At 40.9% G+C, this 12,974-nt stretch overlaps 1 protein-coding gene across 1 annotated transcript in view; it reads right to left on the bottom strand.

Annotated features, from left to right (window-relative positions):
* Window positions 1-9,928, bottom strand: part of LOC126161816 (ubiquitin conjugation factor E4 B) — a 288,976-nt gene extending 279,048 nt beyond the window's left edge. The window contains exons 1-2 of the mRNA XM_049917917.1: window positions 9,736-9,928; window positions 9,361-9,520 (exon numbers count right to left, since the gene is read on the bottom strand). Coding sequence (XP_049773874.1) covers window positions 9,361-9,520; window positions 9,736-9,759 — 184 coding nt within the window. The 5' untranslated portion in view covers window positions 9,760-9,928. The remainder of the gene's footprint in view (window positions 1-9,360; window positions 9,521-9,735) is intronic.
* Window positions 9,929-12,974: the final 3,046 nt, after the last annotated feature.

The following is a 12,974-nucleotide window of genomic DNA, read 5'->3' as shown; positions in this document are numbered from 1 at the left end:
ACTGGGCTTGATGGGGGCTGTCTGTGAGCTAGGAAAAAAGCATGTTTAAAATTGTAATGAACATGAATCATTTCAATGAGGAACATGTCTGGAGCACACTTCATTTGTTTCTATTGCAATCTTGGAATTAACCTGAATGTCAAATCATCTTATTTTTACTCAGAAACAGTGCAGCACCTTTATGAATGGAGTGAGGTTTACGTCTTTGTTGCTGCAGAATAAAGCTACAATTTTTTTCCCAACCTTAACCTACAGTCTCCTCAAAAACTGATAACCCCATGAACTCAAACGAGCCTGTCTGTAACTGATTTACAGCACCCAAAAAACAAACGGGTTACTTCTTAGCACAACTTTGTAGGGTCAATTTCAACATTTCATTCTGAATACTGTATTTCAAAGCTTGTAATGTCAGTCTGCCTCAAAGATATAAATGTCAAGAAAATACCTGTGGTGATCATGGTAACTGCAACCATTTTCTACCAAGACATGACTTGTCCTATGCTTATTTCTAATCACACAGCAATAAAAATAATATGACTATACAAGCATTGTACTTTGACCAGTGGAACTGACAATACAACTGTTACCTATGATGTGTACATAACTTCTGAATACTGACTGTCTTCTGAGTAACTACTTTAACTATTCGGTAATTCTAGTTAATCTGCTTCTGATATTACAATTGATGTTATTACTTTGCAGCCTAACTTAGAATCTGAGCTATGGTACAGAAAAGTGTTACCAAATATTCAGCTCCAATAACACACCACCACCACCACCACTGTTAAGTCTTCAGTCCATATCGGCTCCATGTGACCTGCCACATTTACGTACTGTAGTTCCCTTTTGTGTGTGTGTGTGTGTGTGATTTACTCATATGTAATGTTGAAAGTTAGTGAATGGGCAGCCATAGAATCACAACTGTGTTCAAATTTCTCTGATACTCCCATATACACACCAGTGTTCACAGTTGACTACAAAATTATGGAACCAACAGTAAGAATTGCAGATACAACTCACCTCAACACCAGTTACGCCCTTGTGGACTTGATTCTCATTAACCATGGAGGTGTTAACTACTGACCAATATCTGGTAGTCTTTAGACTAATGGAATCTGTCTTCATCCCAACAGAACTACAACAGCAAATCCAATAAGCCATTCAAAATTGTTTGAATTAGTCTTGTAAACTAATTAACATGTTTTGCCTTCTATTCTTATTATCATTTTGTAGCACTCCAAGACCTGTGCAACTGTTGCAACTGACAGCATTGGCATTGCATAATACCAAGGCTGAATTTCTGTGATCACAGCAGGTGTAGGAAGGGATCAATGTTGACTGTGCATTCATAACTGACCCTGTCACATACCACTTTATGAACAAATACTGCAAACTGTTTTTGCTGATACTATTAACTACAAGAAAACCCATTTAACTATTAGAAAACAATCCACCAAACCACTATGCATGCCTTCATTTAGTGTTTATGGCTTCACACTAAAAAAAGGGATGGGAGCTGAAGACTATCAGTTTGTACTTGTGATATGTCTCATTTCTATACCATCCTGTACATCACTGAACTCTGCACATTAAACGTATCTTTGTGGAAACACAAGATTTTAAATTTTAATCTAGATACCATTTTAGTCTGCATCACATATTCATGAGTAGGGAAATTAGAAGGCATCAAGGAGGCTCAGTTTATTTGTCTCATGTGGATAACTGAAAGTTAGTTCAGAAATATAAAGAAAATCTTGTATTACAGTTTATACTTGGAATAATGAGTGTTATTATGACGATGATGTATTATACTACTACTATTTATGTCGAAACTGTAATGCCCAAAAATAGTATCTGCCTGCAAAAATTCAAACAAATAATAATAAGTTTTGTAAAACAAATAATGTAAATAATACCACAGTTAAGTCACTTGCTGTTTATAGTCTGCTGAATGTCAGATTAAGTGAATCCATACCCATTATGGATGGCCACAATAACAATATGGGATACAGTCCACATTGTGTAATGAAATTGGTTTAGCATTGCCAGTGCAACATTTTCACCATATTTAACCCCTTGACCGACTATCTCGGGCAGGCTGCTTTGCTGCAAAGCAACATCCTGTGTTAACCTGTACGCACGTCTTCCTTTAATTTCTTGCAGTTTTTCTGTCTGCAGTTCCTTCTCTTCCACATGTGGTGTGTGTATGTCATTTGCATTAATTTTTGTGCAATTTAGTGAGTTATCGTTCTGCATCAACTTAAGGGACCTGAGGTAACTGTACTACAACTTTCTTTGTCAAAGTAGCGATGTAAATGTGTGATTATCATAGAAACATTATTGGGCTGTTGTTTGCCGCAAGCACTGGGTACAATTGTAGTAGTTACTGTTCGACAATGTGCAGCTTTGACTTGGATAGCAGAGTAAGTTCTGGCCGGGACAGTATGGAATCTGATTACAATCAGGAGGAGCATGACCCATATGAAGTTCTCAATAAACCTTACGGAAAAATTTGTAATGAAAAATGTCAACACCCTCTCAAATGCCATAACAATTTTGGCTCACAGCATGACATTTCCTGTAAACCATTCCACCAACTGAGAATATTTCAAATCCAGCCATGGAGTGTAAAGTCTGCTTCCTGATGGGAAACATGTTCTGAATGAAACACTATTTTTGTGAAGTCTTTGATATTATTATTATTATTATTATTTTACATCTTGCTTCAGGAAATAACACACAGTATAAAATCCATTAACAATAAATAAAAATAACGCAAATAAAATAGATGGACACTTGCGCAGTAATAACTGCAGTGTTTCTCACAGCACAAGATACTCTACGTAGCTAATATTACACCCAAACTCATTTGTCACATATTTCAAAAAGTACAACAAATAAGCCACAATTTCAAAATGCATCAAAATATATTTCAGAAAGGTGTACATAACACTGCCAAAAAGAAAATTGAAAATTTTTGAACATTTTTCCTTCAGAAAAGTGGTTGATTAAGGGGTTAACACCATTCTCTTTATAAATTAGTAAAATTTGTCACGAATGAGTCGGGTAAGATACTAAAGAATCAGTAGCCAGAGTTGTAATGTTGCACTATGTATTCAGGTAGAAAGGTAACCTAAATCAGCAGGGGTGCTAGGAAGCAGGAGACTATGTGACTGTCTGTCGACAAGCTTCTGGAAGGAACAGAAGTCACGAGGGCAGAGTGTGCCCGCGTGGGAGATGTGACATGTGAGACTTTGTAAGTGGTGCTGCTGATGCTGCTGGAGATATTTAGTCTGCCTCGGATGCTGGACCTGCGTTACTCTGCCCTGGAACAGGACACGATTTCTCGTGGCGGTTAGCTGCATAGGGTACACACAGGATTGCACAACATAGTCAGCATTTTAGTGCCCCATGGGACCCAACAGTAGTTTCCTAACCAACATACTCGTTGACTCTCAGTAATTTATCAGAGTTCCTCATCCATTTCCCATTCAGTTATCTGAAAATATTCCCATCTTGTATTCTCAGGAACCAGGTCTATGAGCTGGACAAGCCACTTCACAAGCTCCCATCCTGATATACTCACATGACACTAAAAATTGCAAGAACTTTGCATATTGCTGATTGAATTACAAATAACCACTCATTATACAGTAAAGCCATTGAATAACTGCGAGGCACATAAGAGAGACCGAAAATGGCACTGAACTTCTGAACAAAGTCATTCTTTGTGTCTGATCTAGCACACACACAAATGTCCCATCACTGCAACCTGACTGGGTTAGAGGTGAGCTTGGGTGGAGTGGATACCGGCACTGGGAAAGGACATTCACTGCATGCTCTCCAAAAGACCCATCCCACCATTTGCTTTAGGTGATATGAAAACCTAAATCTATGGTTGTTTGGGAAAGGAAAGTGGGGAGGGGGGGAGGGAGGGGGAGCATATAACTTAGGAAAACAGGGAGGCATGAGGAAAGAAAAGTGTCATTGCAGTTTACTGGAAGGCACAGGGATGGGGTAGAGATTGATGCAGGCCTGGGATCAGGGGAGATTGCAATGAGGATTATCACTGAACAAAAAGATGTGTTGCAACGAAATCTGCCTATGCGTAATTCAGAGAAGTTGGTATTAGTGCAGAGAGGGACACACACAGTGCAGGTTGTGAAGCAGCCACTGAAATGAGCATGTTGTACTCAGCAGCATGATTTGCCATTTGGTGTGCGGAAGAAAGGCGAGTGTAGAACACAATATCACCCTAGACTGGAACAACTTAATTTAGGCTATCTTTCATCATGCACTGGAATGAGGAACATTCTTCTTAAAATCTTTTCCACAGTAGTTATGACACACACGACCAATCTACAAAATAATCAGGTCCATGTTTAATGCTACATCAACTTCCAATTCCTTGCAACGTAGGTGGTATCTCTGTGATACACCCATATACAAGACCAGTCCTAAAAACCCTCAAAACCTTATATTCCAGTCATGCAGGGGTATACCTGAGAAGGTCATATACGATAACAGTCATATTATGCATCAACTCTTCTTTAACGTAGGCATATTCTGTTATTTGGTTATGCCCACCAAAACATTGTCCAGGTGAATGAACAGCCAAGAGGAATGTTTACTACCCCCACCCCCCTCTACCCCAGTGGCAGAATGTGTGGTTAAGCACATGTTTTCCCTCCCTGCCAATATCAGGTTCTCTGAATAATATAGATGCCAAGGATCCCACATCCTTTGGTCTAATGGTTCTCCTGGCTTCAATCTCCACAGCCATTGTCCCACATTCATCTCTCACACTTTTCTCTCCACACTTTCTCTCGTTGTTCTACCCCTCTGTCTACAATAGGGCAGGCTCACTGCTGCCACAACTCTATCATACTCATTTGTTGCCAGTCCCTCCTTTCTTTCCATGCACCCCACCTATCCTCGTTTCCTTTATCCTCTCACCCATGTCACTTGACTCAGCCCCTCACTGTAGTCATGCTGCAGCGGCAGGACAATGTAAGCATCCACTGTGTATTAGTGTTTTTTCTTAAATCAGAAGAAGCACTTTGTCCAAAAACTCAATATTTTCAGCCTTAAAACTTCAATGAAATTTAGAAATGTTACATTACGTAATAATGAAGTCACTGATAAGTTCTTCCCAGTACTGTCCTTAAAACTTCAATGAAATTTAGAAATGTTACATTACGTAATAATGAAGTCGCTGATAAGTACTTCCCAGTACTGTCTGGAACTTGGTAATCTGTCAGCTTCACCCAGCCAATGGGAAGGGTGAGAAAACAAGAGACATGTTTTAGTGCCAAAATTAAGAGGTGCTGAATGTACAACATAGGTTAGGATTACTATGGAACAAAATGTGTGACATGTATTCCCTTGCTGCTAACTCAAATCAGCTGCCAATGCCTCTTGCATTCCTACCACACCTAACAGTTAATGCTGACATCACCACTCCTGATATTGGACCTCTTTGGAATTTTGGTTGTGACGGCACACTAATCTATAGTCTAGCCCAAGATCTAACTTTTATCAGAACATTGTGATAAATAAACTGTGTGTGTAGTGTGGTGTTGTTACTGCTGATTATGGACTTGGCTTGTTCTTTTGAATAACACAAACAGATCATTCAAGTTAAGTAACCTAAACTGTCAGATTATTAACAGCAATGTCTGTTATGTCTAGGGAACTACAGATATATTCTTTGAAGTGTGATATCATATGTTAAGAAGATGGCATCTGAGGTGTTTTTGTGTCCCTGTTAAGATGACATACGTGGATTTTGTTTACAATATACCATATATCATTTAGTTCTTTTGGGCAAGACCTTACAAACTGTGTCACTTACTGGAACTATACAGGCAACCATTCATGGGAATAGTGGTTTACATAATGCTGTATACTAGACCTATATAGCACTTTGTGGAGACAGTAAGTGTAGTTAAGTATCAACATTGCCATATTGCTTTGACATTTGAAATTCTCCCCTCCCTCCCTCCCTTCCGTCTCTCTCTCTCTCTCTCTCCTCCTCTCCCCCGCCCCTCAATGCAGCAAGTGATAACAGTCATTCTTCACGAAAACCCTTATTCAAAATCTCTCATTCCTATGGAGATCCTGATAGCGTATCAGTCTTTATTTTGTTAAAGTTTCTTTATTTTGCTAAAGTTTTCATGCTGATAGTGATATTATACATTGGTCACGTATTGAGCCCTGTATTTATATCACATTAATGACATCACGTGTCTACTGGTATGGTATCATGTTGTTTACTGGTAATACAGAAGCGTCTGATCCTACCCATCTGCTTTGACCCATGACGTCACAAATATGGCGGAAACGACCATAAATGGCAATTCCAATACAGTGCATATAAAGCCGTTACGTACACATTATAAAGATGAAAATACATCGAAAAACAAACACACACACATGTCACAAAAAGCCTAATGACCCTAACGGGACAAGCACGAGAAATTGGGGGTTTTTGGGTGGGGACAAACTAAATATATACAAATTTAGACACCCACCCACATACAAAACCACGCAAAAAACCGACATCACAAAACTCCCCAAATACCCCAAAACACAATATCATCTGGAATCAGACACTTCCCTTGACCTATATAGATCTACAGCAGCTCCCGATCCCATAAATTGGGATCGAACACTTCCCTTCACCTGTATAGCTCAACAGCAGCTCCCGATCCCATCTCCCAATACAAATACCAACATACACCACCAAACATTAGGAACCGACACTTCCCTTGACCTACACAGATCTACAGCAGCTCCCAATCCCATAAATTGGGATCTTACACTTCCCTTGACCTATATTAGCACAACAGCAACTCCCGATCCCATATCCCATTACAAAAACCAACATACTCCGCCAAACAGTGGGATCGAACACTTCCCTCGACCTATATAGCTCAACAGCAGCTCCCAATCCCATAAGTTAGGATCGAACACTTCCCTTTACGAATGTAACTCAAAAACATCTCCCAATACCAATACCAACCTTCACAGCCACAAATTTCAATGAAACACTTCCCTAGACCCCAACACAAGACACATACACCAAAAACAAGAAAAATAAAAACTTACCACAAAAAAGTTCCAGCCCCTCAAACTATATTGGCCACCACAAGCACGCGTGCACGCACACACAAGCCAACGAAAAAATACTCAACCAAAAGAAAAACCCAACCCACCCACATTAATTCAGCTTTGGACCTCCCTTCCACAACCCTAAAAACACATTTGGAACCCCCCTCCGCCACCCAGAGAGCAGCCACAGACTTCCCCCTCCCATACTTCCTTTTTCCAAACTGTGACTCGTCCACCTCCACAACAACCCCATGCCCCCCCCCCCCCCCCCAGCTTACCCTGTACTTAATAATTCTGAACACACTTCACGACAAAAAGAATAGCAATCAAGCACACTCCTCTCACTCACACCAGTCTCATGCACGCAAAAACTCTGTGGGGATCTATAACAAAAATAATAAGTACAATTTTGCACATGCCCACCCTAGACTTCTCGAACCAGTTACCATGCCATATGGAACGGCATATGTCGTCTTTCTGACAGCACCCCATATAACTGTCCCTGGTCCGAGTGGCCAGAAATTTAGCCAACTTCATTTCTGCATGACAAATACTGCACTTGACCACCTCGGCAATTACGCCAAAAAGCTGCAGAAACTTAATCAGCACTAAAGGGGTGTCCCCCTTCATAGCCCTCAAACGGGAACTATTAATCTTATCTGCCATATCCATTCCTGAACAAAAAACAACAACCGGTTAAATTTAATAACAATACCACACGACATACAACGATCATCACTACATTAACCTTCACACAAAACCACAAAATCATTAACTCACTGAAACAAATTCCACTTCAAAAACACAACCACGAAATCGTTAACTCACTGAAACGAATTCCACTTCAAAAACACACGAACAATACTCGACACCGAGCAACAGCAAACTGAGCCCAATACACCAAACAAACGAAAACCCTGAACATACCACCAGAGGGCACAACAAACCACAATACAACGACATCTACAAACACGCCACACTCACAAACCAAACTCCGCGCCGTCATGATGTCACACACCACAACACCCTTACGCCACGGGTCAAAGCCGACGTGTGAGATCGGACGCTTCTGTCGAACCAGACTAAATGTGCCTTTAAGAACATCTATAATGAAAACTAGGCTGCATATATTTAATTGTTGTGACTATATCAGATGTTTGATGTACATCAAAGTGTTCATCTTTTTTTTGACATCTTGCTACAAGAGCCGTGCTAACAGTGCAACATCAACATCTTGCAATGAAATGCTAATAATTGTGACTTTTTATGAATGCAGGAATACCATTAGAATACAACACTAACAAACTAAAAATTTTGAAGTTTAATAGGCATTGTGCAAAGCCTCTCTCTATTAGACTTTTGCTGGCAAATATCACTTAAAATAGAATATCTGCATGCCAAAAATGTATGTTCTTCCCTTATGTCTTTCATTTTACCACTTTTATTACGACAAAGTGCCAGTGTTCCTACAACAATTGTTGACAAGAAGATAAAGGAACAAAGAGAGGTTTTGAGGGTAGGTAACGAAAACAAGCTTTACCAAATTAATAAAAGGAACAACAACAATGTACACCATGAAAACTGAAATAAAACTGAATAAACTTGCCCCTCATAAGAATTGAGTCTACCCACTTTTGTCCACTCAGTGCATACAACAGGGGCTAAATTTTATATTTCTTACGGAACAGACGATTTGGTGACTATGTTTTATACAAAGAATTTGTTAAAGTGCATCTCTATGAATCCTATACTTCCTGTTATCACTAGGTTACTGATTGGTAGCTGGGCCTATATAATAATTGACTACTATGACAAGACAGAAAGTAAAAAAATGTTGTGGCACTAACACTGTAGATCAACAGATCATTAAGCCAATCATAAAGATGCTCTATAATAGTCAGATGTACTAAAACAAGTAAAAATCAACACTGTTTTATGAAATCAGGGCTGTAAAAAATTTTACATTTTTTTTCATGCTTTGAAAACACTATCACTGTCATTTGGTTTTCTTTAGAGAAGTTCATTTAAATGATGCTGTCTGTCTCTAATAAATAACAGGACTCACAAGTATGTGTGTGTGAATACCATGTTCTAAATATCTTGGGTGAGGGTCACTGAGTGTGTGCCAAGGACTATTATAAATATAGCTAGTAATTTGTTATTGTACATGCTCTAGTGTATAAATATTTCATAACGGTTGAGTAAACAACAAATTCTGAAACCAAACGTAATTATAGTAATAAGAACCTTGTTCACTTGTACTCTGTGATGGGCCTGGTGTTGGAGGGGTGGACGGCACTGCTTTGCTTGGTGAGGGCGGTGCTAGCTGAGCTGATTGTGGTGGTGAAGACGATGAAGAGGCCTTCGTGTCAAGTACCGCCAATCTTGCTAGTCGCCTCTTCCGAATCTGTCACACAGAACCATGTCAAAGACCTCACTTGTATGTTTACAAGCATATGTTGATAAAAAATTAAAACCAAACAAACAACTTTTATCAACGGACGAAAAATGCATTTGTAAATACTCAGATACAAAAGACAATGTCACACACTACTGAGCGTATCGTCTGTAAAACATAGAAGTATTAAGCGCATAACAACACAATGAATTGCGCGTTCGTACCTCTTCCTGGCTCAGCTCGCTCATTGTGTTGGATGTATAACGGTCAACTGTTTACGTTTACGACAAAACTGTAATACGAAAATAACGCTCCAGGTATAAAGATAAAAAACACCCGATTTTGTGAAAACAATGCATTCATCAAATCACTCTACCGTTTGAAGACCAAAGATACTTTGATGCGCTCACACACGTCATGACGTCACATACACAGCTGTTTGGTAGTCAGCGATTGTCTTACCTGGGTGCGTGAACTTGCAAAGGCAGCCATGACTAGCAGTATTCGAAGTGTTGCAACATCTCTGGATCCGTGGTGATACTAAAGCCCGGTCCACACGCAACGATCTGTCTGCGCAGACATCGGCGCAGATGTCTGTACATGCAAAAGATCGCTGCAAATGTGGTGTGTTCACACGACACAAACCCCAATCTACTACTCGCCCGCCATCTGTCGGTGTAGAAAAGAAATATCAGTGGCAAGCGACTGCGCTCCCCGTAAACGTCAAAAATTTAATTCAGTTATTTTGAAATGTAGAAATGGAGGAAGTTCTGTTGTGGTTGTGTTCGCAACTTGTGTTGCAAAAAACATTCAGACCAACCGCAGGAAACAGAGAAAGCGGTCAAAATGGTGTAGACAGTGGCTGCTAAAGCGAAAGCAGTTTTCTCACGTAAATTTACTGCGAGATTTGAAGGGCGAACCTTAAGAAAGCCAAGCAGATCAAAATACCATAACGTTGGCTGGTGTACTTGATCTCCTCCTACTTCAGATCTTCTAGATTTCTGAACTTTGGATAACTCTTTTCGGTAAACAGTTCGCAAACATTTTTTTTTTTTTAATTCTGTTTGCCGAGGCGTCAACTGCTCGCAATTTTTCAATTAGAGCATTGTATGGTGCTGTCTTTTTGTCTCTGTCACTATATTCTTTACTTTTAATCTTCCACAAACATGGGTGGTTTCTATATATTTCAATGAATTCACTGACAAACTCTCGAGAACACTGACGAGTAACAGCCATTTTAATGCCCTGTGGGCACAAATACAAACACTAGACTGAGCAAACAGCTGTTTCGGGCCAGGTTTGCGGCGATCTCCTGTCCACACGCTCCAACTTGTCTGCGCAGATGCGGTTTGAACCCACAGATTTGAGAGGTAGTAGATTGGGGTTTGTGTCGTGTGAACACACCACATTTGCAGCGATCTTTTGCATGTACAGACATCTGCGCCGATGTCTGCGCAGACAGATCGTTGCGTGTGGACCGGGCTTTAGTATCACCACGGATCCAGAGATGTTGCAACACTTCGAATACTGTTAGTCATGGCTGCCTTTGCAAGTTCACGCACCCAGGTAAGACAATCGCTGACTACCAAACAGCTGTGTATGTGACGTCATGACGTGTGTGAGCGCATCAAAGTATCTTTGGTCTTCAAACGGTAGAGTGATTTGATGAATGCATTGTTTTCACAAAATCGGGTGTTTTTTATCTTTATACCTGGAGCGTTATTTTCGTATTACAGTTTTGTCGTAAACGTAAACAGTTGACCGTTATACATCCAACACAATGAGCGAGCGGGTCAACAGAAGCGTCCGATCTTACCCGTCGGCTTTGACCCGTGACGTAAGCGTGTTGTGGTGTGTGACGTCATTACGGCGCGGAGTTTGATTTGCGATTGTGGCGTGTTTGTAGATGTCTTGTTTTTGTTTGTCGTGCTCTCTGGTGGTGTGTTCATGGTTTTCGTTTGTTTCGTTTGTTTCGTGTGGTGGGGTCAGTTTTCTGTTGCTCAGGTGTTGGATTTGAAGCGGAATTTCTATTAGTGAGTTAATGGTTAATTTAATGCTCATTGCTGTACGTCGGGTGAGTTTGTTATTGAGTGTATTTGGTTGTGGTTTTTTGTTCAGGAATGGATATGAAAGACCGCCTTAACAGTGTTCGGTTGAGGGCGATGATGGGGGAGACAGCTTTAGAGCTGATTAAATTTCTTCAGCTATTTGGCTTAATTGCCGAGGTCGTGAAGTGCGGTGTGTGCCGTGAACCTATGAAATTGGTTAAAGTTCCGGACTCTCGGACCAGGGACGGATACATGTGGTGTTGCCGGAAAGATGGCGTATGGCGTTCTGTAAGGCGTGGTACCTGGTTCGAGAAGTCTAGATTGGCCATGCGTGAGATTGTGCTTATTACGTATTATTTTTGTTATAGTTGCGGGCAGAGTTTTTGCGCGTTTGAGACTGGTGTGAGTGAGAGGACTGTTTTAGACTGGTATTCCTTTTGTCGTGAGGTGTGTTCCGAATTTATTAAGTACAGGGGTAAGTTGGGTGGGCATGGGGTGGTTGTGGAGGTGGATGAGTCGCAGTTTGGTAAAAGGAAGTATGGGAGGGAGAAGTCTGTGGCTGGTCTTTGGGTGTGGGGGGCTGTTGTTCAGGGGGGTGGGGGTACTGAATGTGTTTTTAGGGTTGTGGAGGGGAGGTCGAAGCCTGAATTAGTGGGGTTAATTGAGGAGTATGTAGAGCCGGGGTCCACAGTAGTTTCAGATGCGTTTTCTTCATATAGGGGGTTGGGTGAGAGGGGATTTAATCATTTAGTAGTGAACCACAGTCTAGAGTTTAAGAATTATGATACTGGGGCTTGCACTAACACAATTGAGGGGATGTGGGGAGCGGTTAAGTCAGTTCTTGGGAGGGGGAAGAGGCGCTCTTCCAACCTTCAGTCTCATTTAGATGAGTACTGTTGGCGGAAGAGTGTCCCAGAGGGCTATTGCATTCTTCGGGTTTTTTTAAGGGCTGTGGGTAAAATGTATAGACCGAAAGTGGTTAGTTAGGGTGGGCTGGGTAGGTGGGTGGGTGGTTTATTTTGTTGTATAGTGTTTGTGTGTTGTATTTTGGAGTTGTGGGGGAGGGGGTTGACGTTTGGGTGGGTTGGGTTTTTATTTTAGTTCAGTATTTTTTCGTTGGTGTGTGTGTGTGTGTGTTTTTGTATGTGTGTGTGTGCGTGTGTGTGTGCGTGCGTGCGTGTGTGCATTTGTGTGTGATTGTGGTGGCCAATCTAGTTTGTGGAGCTGGAACTTTTTTGAGGTAAGTTCCGTTTTTTTTTTTTTGGTTATTTATGTATGTTTTGTGTATTGGGTATAGGTTGGAAACATCCGATCTCACGCGTCGGCTTTGACCCGTGACGTAAGGGACCTACACATTGATCTGTAGCGTAGCCCTGAATACGAGGTTAGGTTGGGAGTTTTTTTTTGGAATGCGG

This window comes from Schistocerca cancellata, chromosome 2 (genome assembly GCF_023864275.1).
Source record: "Schistocerca cancellata isolate TAMUIC-IGC-003103 chromosome 2, iqSchCanc2.1, whole genome shotgun sequence".
NCBI classification, from domain to species: Eukaryota; Metazoa; Arthropoda; class Insecta; order Orthoptera; family Acrididae; genus Schistocerca; species Schistocerca cancellata.
The sequence above is the reverse complement of the archived record's forward strand: the minus strand, read 5'-3'. Positions and strand labels throughout refer to the sequence as shown.